A 22,765-nucleotide genomic window follows, 5' to 3' on the forward strand; every position below is an offset into this window, starting at 1 on the left:
CAGAAAGCAGCATTGCTTGGAATCAAGTTCCAAAATGTTGGAAACATATCCGGCCGGCCCAGGCACCTGACCCGTGATGCGCAGCAAGCAAGTCCTTACTATTATATTACATTAGATATAATATATGTTGTAGAATAATAATAAGATTTATTATTAATATGAATAGCCAGTCAGTCTTGACGGGTGCGAGATGCATGGGCTGAACGGTGCCACCCCCTCATGCTAAAAGAGGAGGAAGGGGGGGGGGAGGCATTTGTATCCTAATTCCTAACTGTCATCTACCTACCTAACTATTTATCTATAAACTCACTTAAATCATTAATCAATTACACGCTAGGTCCCTTATCAATTAAGATACTATCCTATTCATAGTCAACACTAGCTACACAAGTCCTCTTATGCTCAATTACTCTTAATTAATTAATTATCTTATCATTTAAATTTACTTTTTTTTTTTAATCCTACTGTTACTTCAAACTCCCCTTTCTTAATCCTCCTATATCCTATACAATAATTATACTCTGGTTCTTCCTCCGCGTCGTTCTCTTTTTTTCATGTCTACCCGGAACTTGCGCATACTCAGTCAAAAGCTGTTTCGATAATTATTTTATCCCGTTTTAATTGCTATCGGCACATCTCTACTTTTTATCCGCCTCGTTTTCATTCTTTCTTTCGTTTAATGCGCCGTTTTTTCGTGTTTGGTCGTCACAATAATATTAGTTATTTAGTACAAGTCTATTAGTAAAATTCTCGAAATTCACTATTTAATCACATGTGATTTTTTTTTTTTTTTTTGTTGTCAGTCGTCAGTGATGACAAATATAACGTTTAATTGTGCAACAATAATTATGTTCACAAAATTGGATTTTCGCTTGCATATGGACTCGAATTGCGAGTAATAATCGGTTTCTTAAAAAATAGTTCATACCATGTTCTTTTTTTCCTTTAATTATTATTATTATTAGTTTTTATTCTTCATCTTATCATCTTTTGTCATCAAATTGTGATGTACCAAAATAAACTAAATATATTATTTACTTCAAGTTTCAACAGTGTAAAAATCTTTTCATACTTTAGATGACGTTCAATAATAGTAATTGTTAATTATAATAATACAGCATATTTCATGTAATATTATAATAATAGCTACGATCACCTCTATGCTACCTAACTACCTGCCCCGCCATTTGTTGAGCTCAGAACTCACATATTTGGTAGAAAGCTTTCTGTTTTCTTCATTTCTCGATATTTTATTTATTTACTTCTTTTCATCTAAAAACCAGACGCACCACACACATGAGACGTTGATGGCTGTATATCATTGTACAGAGGTTCAAAGGGGAATTTGGGTGCAAGTAACCCTCCGACGATTCTTCTCTGCCTGTCCCATGGTATATTATTATCATCTTCTTCTTTTTCTTCTCCTTTATCCTCATCGTCACACATAATAACGTGTTTTCTTCTCAATCTCAATAATATATTAAATTAATTTACTCTTTAGCTAGCGTATCCCGTCATCAACAAGTCTACTAGGATCTCTCGGCAGATCGTCGGGTTCATTATAAAGATTTAAAGAGAGAGACCCACCAAAAATTTGATTTTTTTTCCATTTTCTTTATCTTTTTCTTTTTCCTAGACTTTGCAGATCGTCACGCACAATCTGGCAATCCCGTTTAGTGGCAACTATACACATACAAAAATCTATCAAATTCATAAACAAACAAACATAGTAGTAGTAGTAGTAGTAATAGTAGTAGCAGTAGTAGTAGCAGTAGTAGTAGCAGTAGTAGTAGTAGTAGTAGTAATGGTTAACCGGCTACAAACACAGAAACAATTATACTTTCTTAACTAGAAGATCAAAAATTTGGCTCAAGTTTCGCATATACCGACGTAAAAATATATTATAATATTTTTCAGCATATATCCCTGTCTAAAGTGGATTAGTCTGAAAAGGCACAATTCTAAAAAAAATATCTGTATTTACTGTACAATTAAAACTGATATTGATTCGTTAACCGTACGCATAAATATAATGTTTTCTAAAAAGTACTATGTTCTTAATCATTTTTTTTTTTTTTTTTTTCATTAGTTACTTTTTCACTTTTTCTGATTTTTTTCTCATCTCGTACAATAATTATATATATCCTGAACATTTTCGACTTCGTTTTCCACTTCTATCATAAAACATATCATCCGTGAATTAGAAAAGAAAATAAAACAAAACAAAAGGGGAAAGAAGAACAACGAAAAAAAAAACGAAAAGAAAAAAACTGAAAAAGACGTAGAAATTCAGGGAAAAAAAAAACCGTAAAGTGTAGTCGTAGAAAATATCATTAGATTAAAAATATCCACGTGGCAATTTATATAATGTATACATACAAACACATTAATGTCGTTAACCGTTAAGTATGTATAAATATATCTCTGCCCAACTTGGAATGTCTGAACAAAAAACAATTGTGATGAAAGTGCGAGCGAGTGGGGCGGTTCGTTAATGAAGGGCGAAGGGATTTGGAACCATCGATCACCCATATATAATATATATACATGTATCAAAGTCAATTGATATAATATATATAGTCAATCTAATTCGTAATCCCTTCGCCACAGTGGCCATGTCACCGGCCAGCCAGCTGGCACCAGTCCGGTTAGGGGGATCGAGTAGTACTGTTTTTATCATACAATCATACTGAATTGGAATTTTTGTTCTTTCTTTTTTTTTTTTTTTTTATCAACTCTAGTATTGGAAGTGTGGGTTTTGTTTCTTTCTTTACATATTATAATTCTTGGGAAGAATCCTTCTTTGTATATGTGAGCAGCGTTATTTCTTCATTTCATCTTCTTCTTCATTTTCTTTTTTTTTTCACTTTTTTTCACGTTTTAATATATAGTTTAGGTTTTCTTTAAAATATTTATTCATATTTCTCAAGCGTTCAGTTTCTTCAAACTTATCGTCTCCGTAGTAAATGTAAAGTAATACACCTAAAGTTAAACCTTGGAAGCCTATCAGCTCGACGCTAAAAAAAAAAAACTGCCCATCGCCCTGTATCAGTTTTTTCTTTCTTTCCTTTTTTTTTTTTTTTTTTTTTTTTTTGTCATTGTCAGCTACACACAAATTGGCATTGGCGGTTTTTACAGAGGCTGAGACGAGCTAGTGCCGATCATATTGGTCGGTACCCAAACCTCTTACCTCCCGTATTATGTCAACATTCATACTCTACTACTGTCGTTGCAAAATATTAACTACTTTTTTTTCACCTATTTATTTTGGTGGATAAAATGTATAAAAGATGGCTGGCAAGTCAACTTATCATGAGGAAGAATCTTATTTCTGACTTTTTTTTCTTTACGTAATGTATTAACCTCTCTCTTTTTCTCTTTCTCTGTCTATTTCTTAGATTTTTTTTTTTTTTTTCAATATCCCTCACATAAACAGGTATACCTCTTCTAACTTATGTAACCCTCGGCATAGTCGTATCTGTAACAGAATAAAAAGCACGTTCTTTATTCGACTGTGTATAAAAACGGCCAAAGGAATAAATACTTCTTCAGATTTTATTATCACTGAATGCGAATGTTCCTCGAGTCTTGAACAATCCTTGAACAAACGCAGTCGGAATTCTTTAAGCTCTCGAAAATTGGAAAATAAGTCATTCATAACGAGTAAAATGAAATGAGAGTTTGTATCATATATTTTTCAAATATTCCACCATGCCCCGATTTGTTCATACTCCAATCCGGCGAAATTATTTTAAAGCAAGATGATTCCATCTGTCGTTAATTACTTTGTTCTGAACAAGTGAGTACGTGTGTATAATTTATAATTTATTATTTGACAAAGTTCAAATAAAAATAAAATTTGCTCATTGCAATAATGAACTATCTATCCAAAGCATTATTCGTGCAGAGCTCGATGGAAAAGTACATTCCGAAAATAAAAAAAATAAAAAAGCTGATGAAGCAGTGTCCTCTCTCAAATTCGGTTTTGTGATACAAAAATAAGTTCGAAAATGTAACAATTCTACAAAAGCATAACGGTCCTATTATAACAAAAGTGACAAATGAGTATGTGAAGAAAAAAAAAATTTTAAATAAAAGTCAGAACTTGGGATAGAACGAAAGAAAAAAAAAACAAAAAAAAAATATTGAAGAAAAAACAGCTCTGGTCAATTTGGCTGCTACTAAAAAAACTATACTCGCGCTAACCTATAAACTGTGGCCTACTTGGGCTGCTGAGTCTGGTATTGTTGATAGGAGTCGTCCGGGGATGCCGCGTTGCTCGTCTGCTCAGAATCGCCCATTGGCATAGTGTGGATAATGCTAGGTGCAGGGTACGGTGTGTACGGGTATGGGTGAGGACTCGCTGCTATGTACTGAAAATTAAAATGGAATATTCACTCCCGTCGATAAATATAATCCTGCCAAATATGCGATAGTATAATTCTTTAGAAAGGAGATCACGACTCACGGAAGCTGTTCCTAAATGCATGGTAGACATTTGTGTCGTTAGCTGGGGCATTATGCTATACTGCGCATTGCTTGGATCGGCCGATGGCATCATCTGTAAGAAATTTAACAGTTAAAAAATATTTTTTTATCTTCCATTATAAAACAGAAAAATGGCGTTGTTATATCGATTCTAACTATCAGCCTCTGTTCTAAAATAATATACAGTTATAATTTCTACAATATGGAGATCTGAGCTAGCTATTCCCTGATAGGCAAATATAAACTCACGTCAACCTGTTGCATGTGCGGCGGTGCTGTTTGCACAATGTACGGAGTGACCCAAGGCCCTCCAGGAACACTGTAACCAGGAACTTGGCCGTAGTGGCGACCGTACTGAGCCAATGTCGCAGCAGGCAACATGTGAGCCGTTGCCACACCATTCTGGCCAACTCCGCTAGCGTCATAATTCAAAGTCATATTCTGCAACAGAAATGCCGTTCAAGTTATGCTGAAAACCAGATCGGGGCGATTTTAATTGTTGTCTATATTAGCAAACCAGAAATAAATGGTAGGGAACATTGAAATTCTTTACCGGTGGATCATAAATATGTTAGAAAGAGAGAAAGAGAGAATGAGAGAAAAAAAGGAAAAACAAAATTGCTTACGTCACCAGATTCCCTCCATATCGGACTCTTATACAAGGATTTCTTTTTGTTGCCCCCATCGGCAAATTTCACTAACAGCGGATCCTTTGCACCTTGTAATGCTTTACCATTAAACATCTGAATAATTTGTTCACACTTTTCTTTCGACTCCATTCTAAAAAATATTAATACAAAACGATCACCTCTTGTCTCACATCAATGCCGAGTAATGACATATAATATCTTCACGACTAACAAGATCAAGATTTCAAATTGTATTACCTTGCAAACCCAACACCTTTGCTCTGACCGTTTGGATCGCGTAATATACGGGTAGAAATCACCTGGCCGTACTGAGCAAGCAAAGATTCGACATCATTTTCCTTGAAGTTGAGAGGCAGGTTGGCTATGTACAAATTGGTGGGATCCTGCTCCTGTTGCTGAGGAACAGACAAAGGCACTATGCAACGAAACTGACATTAACGTTAATCACGGAAGATTTACAAACTGCAAGTTTACAGAGAAATGATTTCACTCATTTTAAATTCCCATTTCTCATTATATTCATCTGTTTGTACCAAGTGAATTTAGAACAACTTATCGAATAAGCAAATCAGAGGTACTAGACTAGCCTTGAAACAGAGAAAAATAAAGCTATAAACACAATTTAGTCAAAAATTTGACAAACCAGTGACTTTTCCTTTTATTGCTTATTTTCGAAATCTGATAATATGAAATACTGTATTGTCATCGAATAATATGAGATCATAAGATTGTAATTCGCAGAATAAAGGTACACAATTTAATAACGCACGTAAAAAAGATTTTTAAATCAGCAATATGCAAAAATTCAAAGATGTAGCATATTTCTTCTGATTCTCTAGCTACACGTATCGAGATATTAAATATATACAGTATTGAAAAGGCCACGGATATCAAGGAATGTGAAAGATGAAGAGCTATAAAAATAAATATATGTATATTCATGTGGGATAATCCAAGTGAATGTGAACAAGGTTTGACTTCAACCCCCACAGAATTTGTCGCCGATTTATTTGTTACTTCTACTCCACCAAATATACATTTTCAAATTTTTTCTAAAGGGGAAAAAATTGTGTTCTTTTCGAAATTGGTCTGATATTATTTTTGCAGAATTTGTGGAAATCGTAAGTCATCACTTTCAACGAAAAACGCACAAAAATTGATTTTTCTCAAAAACTACGTTCTCGAAACATTTGAAAGTTTTTATGAATTTTCTATGACTGAAAAAAATACTGTTTTACATTTGACGTAAGATGGATCTGGCCGCCTTTGGGAAGTCGAGTATAAGTAGGAAATAAATCGTCGACCAAATGGGTGGGGGTCTGGATCGAACCTTGTTTACGGTCATTTGGACTACGCCATATACGTGTATAAACGAACACAATAAAAAACAAACGGCAATAAACAGCTTGGTCTCACACTATGTTGAATCTAAACATCAAACAACTTAAAAGTTAAGCTGAGAGAAAATGCTATCAGAAATATTGTGATAAGCAATATTGGACCACAGACGATCAATAATGGTCGTTACAGCTGTCTACATGAATTAAAAAGAAAAAATATAATTCTAAATGTTAAAGATCGATTATTTAAATCATAGCAAGAATAACAATTTTCAGCAGAACAACATCCAATAGATTATTATTGACATACTTGAATGATTAAAAAGCTTTTGGAGCAGTTAATAAAATGGTATAAATCAGAACGTGATTGAAAAAGTTTTAAGGAAAGGATAAAATTTGCATTTGACTTGAGAAACGGAAAAAAATATACATATATATAATATATAATTTGGGCAGTAAAAATGATTGGAAACCACTCCACTGTAATTTAATATTAAGTATTTCAAATATGGAAATAGAATTACTTAGTTACTGCAATGTAACAAGTTTAATTGAACGATACAACGTATATAAATTTTTGCCTTGTTTTTAATCGAAAGCTCGAAATATAAAACTTTAGCCAAGTATTTTACTCGTAACTAGATTGAAAAAAATGACCAGTTATTACTAAATAAGTTTAATTATTGAATCAATGTAAGTTTGTCTTTTATTCTGATAGTCATGCTTCATGGCATTACGACTTCTTATTACCACATTCTGGTGGCTCTCTAAATTTGCTCAGCGCATGCTTAACAGAATAATACACACCGTATTACAGTGAAAAGATTTTATTTTATCAAGTTAATGTTTAAAATGAAACAACAATGCGCGGAATTAAAAGCACCAAAAAATTAGTTATAAATTCATACAAGCCGTCAATGTTTACTTTCACATCCAATCTCTTGGTTCATCGTAGTTTTTCACATCATTAAAGCTTCGCAAGTTTCAACTAATCTGACAACGATAGTAAGGTCAAATAAAAAATAGATAATGTTACTCCAATGAGTAGAGAAAATTTTCGCGACTTTTTAAGACTCGCAATTCTTGTCAGATATGGAATGACACATTGCGAACTAATTTTAAAAAGATTTTTATATTATATAACAGAGAAGTGCTGTTGCATTGTTAAGCTTATTTTGAGATCCACCATTTCTCTCAAGTCTCTATCAATCGATCAATCAATCAATTAATAAATCAATCAATCAGTCAAGTCTACGTATTACTTGAGTATATACTTATGTACTTTACGACAAGTTTTACTTCAATCCTGCGAATGCATTAAAGAAACAATATTGAAAGAAAAAAAATAAAACAACAAAGTCATTGTGGATTAAGCCAAGCCAATGGCGTACGTATGTAGGATAAAAGTCAATAAACATATGTACTGAGATGAGGACTTTACAAATTAAAAAAATGAACAAATAAATGAATAAAAATGATCGTCACAAGACGATTAATATCATGAAAGACAAAAATGCTCTGTCTGGCTAATGAAATTGACAAAGCGTTATTATATTTTTAAAAACTGGCCAACTTTCCGGGCCATTTCTCATGCTGATATACTGTTGTTGTTGTTGTTGTTGTTGTTATTGACATTATTATCATTATTATTGACGTGCATACAAGGCTACATCGTTTTTTAATGGTCTTACATTGTTCATCAAACAATACAGTATAAATATTCACGTGAAAGTATAAAAAAAAAACAAACCAGGAATACTCATTTTTCGAAAAGAATAAATTCTTCGCAGTATTTTTTTTTGTTTCAAAGCTCAGAAATATTCACCATTCAAGCGTTTAACTAGTGTTTATGTGTCAGGAATGATGTTCATCTTCCTTAGACAAGGCAGGCCAATCATTACCTGATCATGCTAAGGACATGTTATTTATAGCATATCTTTAATCCAAATGACAGGGCATTTTGGTCTTCGCTTTTTATTTACAATTGACAATTTTGGCCAAATTGAATAATGAGAAATACTGGTGTATTTACGTCTAGAAGAGGTAAATCGTATAGACTAATATTCAAAGTAGACAGGGGCGAACAAAGAAAAATAAATGAATAAACAAACAGAGAATTTAAAACAGCATGAACATCTTATTTCCCGTGAGACGAAACAACGTTTCACCCTGAACATTTCTATCATCGATAATAAACGGTATCGTTGTTTAAACTTATGTCATAGCCCATGCGACAGTTCGTTATATTATTGCGATCGTTATCACAGTTGACAAGTTTTGGCACCCCGTGCGTTTATCGCGTCCACAGTTCAACAAGAACCATTCCGAGGTTAGTTTTCGGGCAACATATAGATAAAGACCAATACTGGCTTGGTGGTTTACACACACACATTTGAAAATGGTTTCTCAGTGCGCAAGTAGTGGGGTTAAAAATTAAAAAAAAAATTTTTTTTTTTAATTTAGCAACCGTGATAATGATGATACATTGTCAGGCTTTCCACTTGGGTAGCAGACAAAAATGACAGCATTAGCCACTTAATTTGTTTTCACTAGGATAATGCAGTACAGTTCCAAGCATATGATTTTGCAAAAACATTAGCTTATTAAAAAAATATCTCAATGCTTTATCTCAACTTTTGATCGATGCTTTAAGATTTTCAAAGTCGCATTTACTTTTCTCAATCCCTTCGTACGCTTTACCTAAAGAAACATTCGCTTGTTTCGTATCATTCGCAGTCACGACTGATTGCAAATAAATTGAAACAAATGACAAATAGCTATATTCCGTTACAAAATTTTGTTACTTTCAATAAACCTGTATGTAGGAAAATAAAAAAAAAATGTGAATTTAGTGGAAGGCCAAATTAATAACATTAGAAAAGAAGAATAAAAAATCCTTATGTTTGACGTATCATGTTTGTCTGAAAACAAGTTTGGTAATAGCTAGATATAAGTTTATAACAATAAATTATTAATATGATGATGGTATTAGAAAAAAAAGAGAAAAAATAAAATCAATAATAATGTGAGATATAATATGTACATATGTATATATACATATATGTACAATTACACCACTGTATTTTATGATTAAAACATTTTTAGCTACTGACTTCGTTTGCGCTGCCATACTTCGAAGCAATTTTTCTACTATTTCAAAAAAAAATATTTTTATGTACGTATATTTGTATTTTTTTTCTCTAATTTACCAGTAATTTATTTTTCTTTCTAAAAACAGAGAAATCGAGAGTAATTTTTCCTGAAAGAAATTGATGATGGCTAAAGGCTTACGTTAGGGCTGAGATAAAATGCTATTCTCAGACATGATTCGAGACATTGTTGATGTAGCGTAACGAGCAATCAGTGGCCGAGGTATAGCAGCAAGCATCGAGAGGTTGTAGTAAGTTGTGAGATAGAATAATAAGAGATAGAATTGAAAACCTTAGAAAGTTGTTGTTGTTTTTTTGTATTGGATAAGTGAGTTAGGCTGTTGATAAGAAAGGACCGATAGATCGTTTTAGGATCACGTATCGATAAATTACGCCTATCCATCCAATATACATATTATTGTCGAAATTAAAGTCGAAAATTTTTGTTGCAATAGACGCAATTTAGGTACTATAGCCAATCGTTACACGTCAATGCAGCGTACAAATAATATTTTCGATAGATTTCTTCGATATTCCTTATTTTTTTCCCCTCCCCCTTAGTCGTCGATTCAGTAAGTGTAACGAAAGCTCATATTTGACCAAATCAGAATACAATATGTATACGAAATAATTTAAAATGATGAACATCACGATACTCCTAAACAATCTATGAGAGAAAAAGGTTGTGGTCAGGGTGACAGAGAAAGAGAGGTTTACTGTTACTCTGGTATTACTGTACTTGCATGCACAACCAACGTACACTGGCCAGTCTACGGAGCAACCAGATACCCACTTTCGCCATCTGCGCTTGGATGCCTTTGGCCATCAGTGCTTTCACAGCAGTGTCTGCCGCCAGCGGTGACTCAAAGTCTACAAAGCCATAACCTGCAACAAAATATAACGTAGATATACATTTCCAACATTATTACAATTATATATTATAATATAATCTGTATTTGTAAAGATTTGTAGTTTATACCATTGTAAGATCAGTTTTTAAATAATTTATCCCCTTGAAAAAACTACACCGCAATAAGCTGGCGACGCTTTAAACTTATCGTAAACTACAATATGTTTCGAAAGGTGCATAAGTCTAATATATTCGTGCATTGTATAAATATTTGTAACATTTCTTCAACTTTCTGCAAACTCTCAAGTGCCATTGAAAAACTAATCTCTGGTCATACTTCGTTGAATCTATCGTTTCAAGTATGAACGTTTGTCGAGCGATTACACAGAAAAGAACTGAGTAATAATAAACTAAATTAAACAGAGATATTGAAGTTTCTTAAATATAAAAATGTATCGTCCAAGCTCGGAGAAAAAGTGGAATGTAAAAGTTTTTCTGTAACTGATACGAATAACTTTGCTACACACTTTGTATTCTTGATTTAATCAATAGGTATATACGTAATTATGTAAATATTATAAATGTAAAGTAACAAGTAGCAATAAAACTAAAAAGGTGTAAAATTCAACTAAGTACCTTTACATTTATTTGTATTTTTATCCAGAATCGCCTTTGTAGAGGTTATAGTTCCATACCTGGAAACAGAAAAACAAAATATGAGTATGTAAAACAGTATATCAAAGTCCATTTCCGGGACAATAAAGATTAAGTCACGCTATAGCTAATTTCCAATGAAAGAGACGTTTTTAGATTAACGAAAATCATTGCCGATGAATTCGACCAATGATAAACTTAGAACCATTAAGCAACATTAACAACAACAATAATCAGTTGCAAATTGTTTCAGAAGCATATAAAAAAATCAAGTTTTTGTAGAGAGTAATTTCAGTGTAACTGAACGCGTATAGTTTCCATTTTTCAAAGTCAACTCGTTGCGATCCCCCTATAGAAAGAACTTGGAGAATCTAAATTTCTTTATCAAAAAAGTATGAAACATGGCACAGCATCCGGCCATAAATATGACACATAACATGCTATAAATAGTCGAGTTAGCTCATTAGGTAATGATAATTTAGGTATAGTAGCCATCGATGTCTGATAAGCAATATCCGTTGGTAAGAATAGATTACTTTCTTTTAATTTAATTATTCGCTTGCTACTTACTGAGCACACATATTAACAAGATCCTTGTCTGTAGTATTTTGGTTCAAGCCACGGATATACAGGTTCGTTTTTGAGAGCTGCTCCGTCTGCTGTCCTTGCATAGCGTTGTTACTAAGACTGGTACTCATTGTTCCACTTTGGCTACCCGTAGCGCTGCTCGAGCTGCTGTTCGTGTTAGCAGGCGACGATGCAGTCGGCACTCTTTGTCCTCCGTACTGAAAAGAAAAATAACATTGAAAACTCCATTTCTTAGAAGAAAAAAGACAACCCTTAGACAATTTTCACCCTACCAATGGATTATTGTTAAATATCGCTTTAGGCATTAATCCCATCAGGCTGCTAACATTGTTATTCGATTTGTAATAATGAGGTTGTCTAATGCCTGGTTGTGGCAGGTGAAGTGGCGCAGCAGCCGCATTATTCAAAGGCATGGCAGGATAACCACCGGCAAAACCTCTGCCGAGGCTCCACGCTTGTTTCTTCTGAGGCATTTGACTGTTCGAAAATAGTCTAGTCGGTATACGATTATCAGACGACACCGAAGGACCGATCGTATCGTTAAAATTATTAGTACCGATGGGACCTTGAAGATTTTTACGTGCAGGAGGCGACGAGAAGTACGCCCTGGTACGTTGCATCTGATCACCCATTGTGAAAATTTAATAGCAAAGTGTTGCGATTTCGTTTGTTTTTAATTCCAATTATGAGAGATTTTTTCGATTTTTCAATTTTTCTTCTTTCCTCTTTATCCCATATCACGTAAAGGTTGTCGTTATTCTTGTTATTATACTCGAATAATAGTGACAACGATTTTCTAAATAATAACGAATCATTCTTTCAGGCACATCGTCACAATTAATTGACTATTTGTATACCGAGTTGAAAATCGAACAGGTTATTATTCTTAACGAAGCGAGAGACGCGAAACCATTTCAGGCGACAGTCACTTTTTTCGGCACGAATAACCTGTCGATAACGATTGATTACAGCGACGAAGAATCTATTGCGATTTTTCCCATTCAAGTTAGGTAGGGGATTTCCGTGTCTCGGCGACTGTATGCGGCACTTGCAACTTTATCCCGAGGAAAGATTTGCCGGTGAAAATAAAGGAACGAAGAAAGGAAAAAGAAATAACAATAAAAGGTCGAACGAGACGATGAGAACAGCGACAAGATGCAAAAGTGCGTTTCAATTCCAGTTCGACCGGAGGGGCTTGCAGGGATCGTGGCACAGCTAACTTTTACTAACGTGCAGGCACATATCTCCCTTGTACATACACGATTATATATGCACACACATCTATCGTATATACATGCATGTAAATACCTATATGCATGTTGAAAAGAAGTGGTTAACGACGACCGACCCGCCACTGTCACGGGTGGAAAACCGAGTGGAGCGTCGGAACTACGTTACACGTAACCTATCTCCGGCTACATATATTACGCGAATACAGTGCTAAAAATTTCCACAACGATGGAGAAGTGTGTAAACTCCCCGGGTATACAACACGCCTACTTGTTAATTTACAAATCTGAACGTTCGTCCCTTCTCCGTCGGTAATGCAGCGAATCTCAGTCATAGACGTTGCGAAATTTTACTCTGACGATAAGGAAGTTCGAATAATTTTTAATTTTAGAACATCCAAGATATAGCGTTCCAGGTTTAAAAGGGAAAAAAAAAACTACCACTAAACGCATGCCATCGATTTCTATTCCTTTTTTTTTTTTTTTTTTTTTTTTGGCATGGTCCGTCGAGAATAATCGTTACGCGCGGTAGGCAACTTGTTCTTGCGCGCAGGTTCGGATCTTACGGGTGCCTCAATAGGGGGTCTGCGTGTTTGTGATTTCCTATGATTGATAATTTTCAAGATTCTTCGGATTAACCATTATTGAATGTATAGTAGCGTAATGATGTAACAAGACTTTGACGTTGGAATTGAAATTAGCAATTGCATATAACTAAAACTTCTTCACGGTGACCCAGTAAATAATATTTCATTATATTGCATGTATACATACACACTTGACGTTACGTAGTACAATGTACGTTGTGATACATACATACATACATACATACATACATACATACATACATACATGCATACATGCGCATACGCAGTCTCGTGAATATAACTCGTCTAATCAAGAAATTTATTCTCTCCGCACGACTCCCGAGGTTAATTGAATGGGTTTCTTTGCCTGTATATAATTTATAACATGTAGCTAAAGTAACGATCGAGCACTCAAAGGCGTACGATTGTTTATTTATGATTGAATATACGTTTCAGCTATAAAATAGGTACTATATACCTTGCACTCCACTTTTGGTTAATACATCGCCTGTAAAGTATACTCGGATGAAAATATAGACCTATATATATTTATATTTCAGCAATTCTTATCCCAGATACGAGATTATCTGACACCTGTTAAATGGCTCTGTGTCACGTTATGCACAAGGCTGTTTGTGCAAAGCAATTCGATCTAACCGTCAGAAGAATTAAATTTTATTGTCCTGTGTTTCCTGTGCGACCACGCACGAGAAAAAAAGAGGTGCAAGAAAAAAAAAATGCGAAAGAAAAAAGAACCAACGATAAATCGAGAATTGTAATCGTGCCAATTGACACACATTTAAAAGTAACATGAATCGTCTAACTAATTGTGAGTATATTTAGGCATACAAAAAGTATAGCAACTGACAATGAGAATAACTTTGAATGTCAAAATAATTATTTGAAGAAACATGATTATACATATTATCAACATTACTATTTGTACCAGATGTCGAAGAATATAAAATCGTACAATAAAAATGAAGTAAAAAAAAAAAAATTTACGAATTGAGAAACGAACATGAACAGAGATATATGTATGGGGTAATACATGAAGACGAAAGTGAACGGATCAATAACGAAGGATCTTTCCGCCTTGACGCCCTTGCGTGGGCGTTAGCGGCAGAGGGATGCAGGGGCGCCAGGGATGTATCAACTTGTCATAGCAACGACGTTGCCTCGTGTCAAATCAACATTTAGACTGCCAGCCAGATAATAAACCTTCCAATAATTATACAGGCGTTCCATTGTTATTTTAAGTGTTGACAATAATTTGAAAGAAACGGAAAATGTAAGAAAAATTTGTTTTATAGTGTATTCGTATTATATTCACGAAAATATACCGAGTTATTGCGTGCAAGTGGCCTACGAGCAATTCAACACAGAGTAAATCCGCCTACATTAATGTTATTTAGGATACGTTTTTTAACGTTCGACATTTGTCTTATCGTTCACGATTGGCTGACTCTTCATCATCACCAATGGTGGACCAAGAGACAAATGCGGATCTATAAAAAATGTATCCTGAATTGTGTTAAATGGAGACGAATTTATTCTAGCAGGACACTGTAAAATACATCATAGATATGATAATATACAAGTTTGTCTATTCAGTTTACTGTTAGTCGCGGTCTTTGCAAGAGTTTTTGGGCAATTCGAAATTCGAAATTCTCTTATATCATGCTGAAAATATTCGACTTAACTCTTTTATTACGCACTAAAATAAGTATCAAATTCCATCTTTTCCGACGATAAATTTATTTTCCGTAACCTGGAATGCAACTAAACCGAATGAGTGTAATTAATATTTCATCACAAAGTAGCAAGTAGAAAAAAAAAAAAAAAAAAAACTTGAACGTCATTAACAAAATATCGCGCCTTTTCCACGATTCACCCCGTGCATATAAACCCTGCCGAGTGGACGAACTGTACGAGTGCAAAAAAACTGGGAAAAAAAGAAAGAAAATCTGTCCAAAGTCCTACTCCGTACGTCCCTGGCGTCGCGGTGATCTCTGGGTAGGGATGAAAAAGTTGACGGATGTGCCAGACGGGAGGGTCGATAAAACAGGATGTTGTAAAGGCAGCGGACGTACTTACCGACGCGTGGGGCGAGTAGGTTGTGTAAGGTGTTGCTGTCGGAGGTAGCTGCTGCGCGTTACCCGGCATTTGGGCAGCTGCGGCTGCGGCGGCGGTCGCCGCGTTCGGATATCTCGGGTAAGTCGGGTAGGCCTGTGTCGTCGCGTGGGGTGGAACGGCGCCCCACGCCGCCGTACCGCTCGCGCGATACTGTACCTGGTTGCCTCCCCCCCTCGGGCCTCCGCCTGCCCCGCCCTTAAGTCCGTGACCGCCACCAGGGCCGACCCCGATACCGCCGGCGCCCCCGTTCCCCGCGCTTCCGTTATTCGCACCGCCGTACGTCGGCCTCGGTCCATTCGTTCCCTGGAAATATGAAAGAAAAAATACGCGCATTAGGAGCCTGTACATCGAGATCAGTGACAAAAAAAAAAATCCGTGGTAGTAGAAGGGGTTGTAGTAACCCGATTGCCGAGTAGTTAGGTAAAGGTCCGATGGACAAGTTAGACACATATGTGTAAGAAATATCCTCTCTAAGTCACAAACCTTCTATGGCCGACACCAACTGGTGTCAGTTCGTAATTCTATGAATTAAACGCTCAATACAGGGTGCGTTCCGACATTAGATCTCAGTATTGTCAACAATCTTTTATCTTTTTTGCGCTGACTAATTCGTGACTAATGTAAGTCTGCCTCTGTCCTAGAGAGTTTTTAGCGCTGATAGCTAATTTCGGAACGTATCCATGGAGAAATAAGTATACCATCATTCATTAATAAACATTATTTGTTATTATATGAACTCCTGTGAGACTTTATTTGGACCAGAACGGCCGAGTAAATCTCTGAAACGATAACACAGAATCGTGTAAAAAGAATGTTGGTCAATTTACGCACGACGTGCAGCGAAATATTTTTAGAATGAACAAAATTTAATTCTTCCTCTGACCAATTAATATTTATTTTTCAATTCTTTTTAATTTTCTGTTCAATCGAAAAATAAAGTTTCTTCTCGTTCGCGACATTATATTCAGGGTAAATTGGCCAATTAATCTTTTCTCTTTATACGGTATAACACATTTCATGCACTCTCTCTCTCTCTCTCCCTCTCCCACTCTCTTTCTCTACCTCACTTTCTGTAATACGTCGACGATCAATTGATTAACGTTACACGTATACCTATACATATACGTGTATATGTGTATGATTGCAGATATTGGGTTATAGGCATAGAGATACAGATATACGTAGGTATAGATAGACAGATTGATGGGTCGAGAAATAGATTGCCCGTATATCGATTGCCCCCGGTGCTTTATTGATAATTAATAATCAGATGATTCGTTGTATGTATGTATGTACATATAAATCGTTTATACATGTATACATACCGTAGACGTATGAATAGATGCATGGTATATACAACCATCCGGTAATATATAGGATACATACATACATCGATCAATGTACAAAAAACTTAAAATTAGAAACGAGTTAACGAATGTGTTTTTTCACATGTGATTCGACGAGTCTGCAGAATCTTTCAACTGCACTCAAGATTCATAGCGACTGAAAAATTTCTTTTATGATTCAAGTCAAAATGTATGCACATAATATTCGGATATGTGATATATGTATATAAAAATAAATTACACTGATACCATGAGATCCCGAGAGACGTGAGTTTCATCAAAAGATCTATTGAATTCCTTATGATGTGTACGTACAACAGTGGTGCAGCAGTTGAGTATGTTTTACATTATACAAAAGAATTCAAACCAGATTTCTAGTGACGAGAAAAATGGGGAAAAAATTTTGCGCGCACGTTTCCGTCCATATTTTATTATACATACGTATGTAATGCATGTATATAACGTGTGTCTACGATAAACATAATAGATACTATATCATGCATAACGCACAGGCTTTTAATTTAATTATATTATTAAAATTTAGCTCGGACTAAATAATGCAAATAAGCGTTTTTAAAGATTATATAATACGTGAACAGAAGACACAATTGCGCAAAAGTAAGCAAAGAACGAAAAAGTAAGAAGAAAACACAGACACGATACGAAAATACGGCGAAGAAAGAATTTCTTCCTGTAAATAAGAAATATAGGTATACACAAAAAACGGGCATGGATTGTTCATCTGTAAGCAATAATGTTTCTGGCTCACGATGGTTATTCGAAGATCTCGTCCGGAAATACCAGAACTTTTACACTGCGGATCGGGTGAAAGGTCGAGAATCTTCTTATCACTATTATACATACTAGTATGTTCGTTTTATTCGCTGTTGAAAACAAAAGCTCAATACGGCGAAGACAACGACAATGACGATGACGATAACGGCGTAATTCTTCATAACAATGAATAGATAAGATGAAGAAATGTGAGTCAAAGTTTCGACCTCGGTTTTCACCCTATACAATTCGACAATACTTGACGAGAATACTCGACATCCTGCATGATTCATTGGTCAAAGTTATTAGTTAGTCATTACCATTAACCGAATTCCGATCAACCAGCTGCATGGAAATACAGAAATATAGCATAATTTAATTTATAAGAATTGACTCCCATCTTGCGATAAACGCATTTACGAATAGAACTGCGCTCGAGATTAATATACAAAAGAATTCGAACCAGATTTCTAGTGACGTGAAAAATGGAGAAAAAAATAGTTTCAATGTCTGTTATCGCCTCGGCGTTTGAGTTATTATACTCTCCGCACAATCAGGGAGTCACTCGGTAGAAATAATTGTTTAACTTGTTATCGCTTAAGGACAGAGGCGAGTATATTTATGTATAGATAAGCTCGGAAATGAGTGTCCGAGTTCTGTACAAGTTTGTGAATCACGAAAACCCCCCGAGCGTCCATACCGCAGAAATATGTATATACAATGCAAATATATAGATATATATATATATATATATATATATATATATATATATATATATATATACAGAAAAACCGAGATAAAAATTTGACAACTGCTGTTATGGTATGATAAAATGCTGCATTGCCCGCAAAAGATAAGTGCAGACACACTCGCACATATATATATATAAGATACACTAAGTTTCGATAAGTTTCAAGCAATAGATATGTACATACATAGGTATAGATAAGATCGACTGCCGCCCCCTTTTTGAATTTCTATGTCTATGTTTATTGTTAGTTCAGTTATCTGCTGGCTTTCCTCGCACTTTTTTTTCCTTCTCCAATTTGTACGTATATATTATTCGGGTAGGATATTCGAAGGAAAAATATTTTAAGAATAAAATTATATTTATATATTATATGAATTTACAGCTACAAATTGTGTTCAGCGTGACGCAAAATCGTGACTTATCAATTTTCTAATTATCATCATGAGACATCATCACCGTGACGTAGAGATCATAATTACAAGAAAAAAATCCTATACAATTATACTTCTTTAAACGACGCAGAGAAAATTAATTTCCCCAACGATTAGGTACTTGAAAAAAATTTACTTGTATAAATCTCTATAAATCCCCAATATCAGCATAACCAATATTTGTAAATCATACAAGGTTAGGTTACACATGTATAATGTAGAATAGACAATGAGAGAGTAAAAATGATGAAAAATGAATAGTAAAATAAAATTTATCGACACAACGTTATTCCATAAATTGCCAAAAATAATGTAACACAATTTACGCACAAAATTAATCTTCCATCGTGTATTAATAATAACATCAACGACAAGATTAAAGTTGAAGTAAAGTTATCCTAACGAAACATTGGGTAAAAAAAACTCTTATTTTCTTAAATTTAAAATGATTTCAAATGAACTAAAATTTCGAAACACGAGTGTTTTTTCTTTTATTACAATTTACCAAATTTCCGACAATTTCAAAATGTCGAAATAACGCTTTTTCCTCATCATGAATCCTTACCATAACGACGCTACCAACTTCAATACGATCATACATATTTGAACATATAAAGATAGTATCTGTGCTCGGTTTTACGGTTGAAATTTGCAACAATTATCATAAGTGCGAGCAAAACCTCGTATACATGTACACGCATGTGCGTGCGTATATTTTCGTGTATCCATATAAGCAGGCATTTATCGTATAATACGTACGTACATTACGCAAAACGAAGCGGGATGACAGTGTTGCCAGATAAATGAGTGATAATTGGCAACGCGGTGGTGCATGGGTACATAGTCGTTTCAACAGTTATACAGATAGAGATAGCGGTGGCTTGTCTCGAGCTTCTGTAGTATATGTACATGCATACATATATATATATATATACATATAAGTACGTCCGTACATACGTACACAAACATGCAACATGGCGTCGTCGTCGTAGTCGTCGTCGTCGCGTTGTACAATAATTGAATTTCATTCCCCACGGAGGACCGAACGAAATTTTCTCCCCCCTCCCCCCCGTATTACCGTCAACAACACAGTCGACTTCACGTTTCTATATACGTACTATGAAATTATAATGTCACTAGAATAAGAATAAACATGAAAATGAAATACGATTATTCACGCAATGGGCGGCAATTCAATTCTTCAAAAATAATAATAATAATAATAATAATAATAATAATAATAATAATAATAATAATAAAAGAACAACGTTATTGGTTTAGGATTAAATGATCGAACGAATTCCAACGTTCATGATTCATGAATATTATATCCGTATGCACAAGACATGCATTTGGGGGGGGGGGGCTTCCTTAAAGGAGGGGTTCAGTTATGAGGCTAAAGTTATAGTAACGTTTCGGAAAAACCGTTATTTCACAATTGGTTTAACGTCTAAGATTCAGTAAATCATAATAATGCGAAACGTATTCATATTTGGAAAACTTAAGTACATACTTGAAAGTCAGTATAAACTTGAAATTAATAGTAATTTTTCGTTACGTTAACGCTACTTAACTTGAACCTCATGATTTTCTTTAACCTCGTTTCTTGTTATAACGTTTTTTCAATCTACAAAAAATTACGGTACCTGGGATATCCATACACATTCAAAATTTAATGCAATCAAATAAATTGTATTATCACATCAAATAATTCAACGAGTGTATATAATATGAGAAATTATCACGTTACGCTATGGTAACGAGTTTCTTCCAAATTAGTCAATAAAATTCACGACTTAGAACAAAGTTCAAATATAATTCTAATTCATAACAATCGGTATATTGTATCTCGAAAAATAATATGCAACATGTATAAATCCCTCTCACGATTGTGTATCGATAGATGTATTAATAATAATAATAATAATAATAATAATAATAACGATGATAATAATTTTCTACAATGAAAAAGAAACAGAATCGTACCAACAATTATACAATTAGTATCAGGAAATGAGACGTTTATATTATGACACTACGTACGTGGGTATGTATTTATGTACCTGCATTTCGAGGAACTGCATGCCGGTGAAACGAATGCAGAGGTGGAAGTGTAGTAATGAATAAACTAGTGCAGTATTTAACCGATGGACTGCAGATAATATGTCCTCAGCAATTGAGGACCTTGTTTATGCAATGCGTACGAATTTTTCCCGATATTTATGCACATATGTATCTATGTATATATTGCATATACACATACAGTCTTCTTTGCATAGGCGTAGTCGTGATTCTCCTCTCTCTCTCTCTCTCTTTGCGCCTGATCACGATCCGCATTCACCGAATATCACACAACTCACACAAGTACCGGTGTTACGATAACGATCAACGAGAGTGTGTGCAGTTCAACACACGTGCACATGGAGTTGGAATGTTTGTACGAAGTGGAGGCAGCCACAGTCATCCAGAAGCCCGTTGGTCACTCACTCATTCATTCATTCATTCACTCACTCACTCACTCACTCACTCACTCACTCACTCGCTCATTGACTCGCTTACTCCTTGCACTCACGAGTCAGTCGAACCTACCAACTGGAACTCACTAAACCGCAGTCCATCCAGTGAGCTGGCACCCAGACTCGTTGAGGAGCAAAGTAAGACTGGTTAGTCTGGTGGTGGTCCGATAAGCCCGACCGAAACTACGCAAGTAACGTAGAAAGACGGAAGGAAGGAGGAATCGCGGAGGCGATCATCGCGCCGCCATGCCCGCAACCACGATTATCGGTACTTACATAAGTTAGGTTAGGGAGGTTCAGACGAGAAAGAGAGACTCGGGGAACATTTGCGTTCCACCTATGGACGGCTTATCTAGGCATGTATGCATGTATGCATATGTGGATGCGTTATGTCGAGGAGTTACGCTGCTTGGAGAAGGAAGGGAGGAGGGCAAATGAGATAAGCGGACATGACGGCGAGGCGCGGTCAACTTCAAATCTGTTGGTACCGGTCCGCATTCCTGCTAACGACGGCCATTTGTGTCTGTTGCTCGATACGACGAGGCTGATTTTTATTCATTTTAACGCGAGATGATCGAACGTTAAGTTCGATTCAGTGACTTGTTGTATCGGAGGGTTAGGAAAATCCGGAATTTATGTAAATAAAGAAATAGATGATAGGTAATGGAATAGCGTACGAAGAGGAGTTTAGGTTAGGTGGAGATCGTACGTTTCTTGAAATTCTTGAACTTTCAGTGGATTCGTTTGATTTTACTTTACGATAAATCGTTTTAATACACGCAACACTGCTTCTTTCTACAAAGTAACCACAAATGAGGTTTTCCGGTTTCGATATTAGGGGTTGAGAATGCAAGTAGTGTAAGTTATTTCCGCACTTGGTGATTCATTCTGGTTTCATGGTTTCGTGTTATCATTGTTTAAGTGGTGTAAGTTATTTAAGACATTTGGTGACTCATTCTGATTTCAGTATATAAGCTTAATATTTTAGGAACAGCAATTTTAAAATACTGTTAAGACTATCTCATAATGAAATTAATGAACAGAATGGGTTTTTAGCCAATTGACATTACTTATATTTATACTCATGAGCTTGAAGATTGAAAATGTTGATTTTAAGCACGAACTGGTATTTTCAGGGTAAAAGTCATTATTTCACGCCACTTTCAAGGATTGTCGTAAATTCATTGAATTCGTTTCGAGCAAAACATGCGATGGCTTGGCTTCTTCAAAGTGATTCTAAGATTTCAAAGCGTGTACAATGATTTTTACATCGATA

At 35.2% G+C, this 22,765-nt stretch overlaps 1 protein-coding gene across 19 annotated transcripts in view; it reads right to left on the minus strand.

The window, feature by feature from the left end:
• Positions 1 to 3,416: 3,416 nt before the first annotated feature.
• LOC124410496 (protein alan shepard) overlaps positions 3,417 to 22,765 on the minus strand; it is a 35,079-nt gene continuing 15,730 nt past the window's right edge. For 6 of the 19 annotated variants that reach the window (XM_046888914.1, XM_046888915.1, XM_046888918.1 and 3 more), the window contains exons 3-12: positions 15,633 to 15,974; positions 11,702 to 11,916; positions 11,114 to 11,172; positions 10,367 to 10,512; positions 5,376 to 5,533; positions 5,115 to 5,268; positions 4,738 to 4,929; positions 4,469 to 4,561; positions 4,225 to 4,373; positions 3,417 to 3,478 (exon numbers count right to left, since the gene is read on the minus strand). In XM_046888914.1, the coding sequence (XP_046744870.1) occupies positions 3,448 to 3,478; positions 4,225 to 4,373; positions 4,469 to 4,561; positions 4,738 to 4,929; positions 5,115 to 5,268; positions 5,376 to 5,533; positions 10,367 to 10,512; positions 11,114 to 11,172; positions 11,702 to 11,916; positions 15,633 to 15,974 (1,539 nt within the window). In that variant the 3' untranslated portion in view covers positions 3,417 to 3,447. Of the gene's footprint in view, positions 3,479 to 4,206; positions 4,374 to 4,468; positions 4,562 to 4,737; positions 4,930 to 5,114; positions 5,269 to 5,375; positions 5,534 to 10,366; positions 10,513 to 11,113; positions 11,173 to 11,701; positions 11,917 to 11,991; positions 12,934 to 15,632; positions 15,975 to 21,036; positions 21,165 to 22,765 lie in introns of those variants that run through there. The other 13 variants (XM_046888928.1, XM_046888923.1, XM_046888922.1 and 10 more) reach the window with 13 other exon arrangements.

Source organism: Diprion similis, chromosome 9 (assembly GCF_021155765.1).
Source record: "Diprion similis isolate iyDipSimi1 chromosome 9, iyDipSimi1.1, whole genome shotgun sequence".
Classification (NCBI taxonomy): domain Eukaryota; kingdom Metazoa; phylum Arthropoda; class Insecta; order Hymenoptera; family Diprionidae; genus Diprion; species Diprion similis.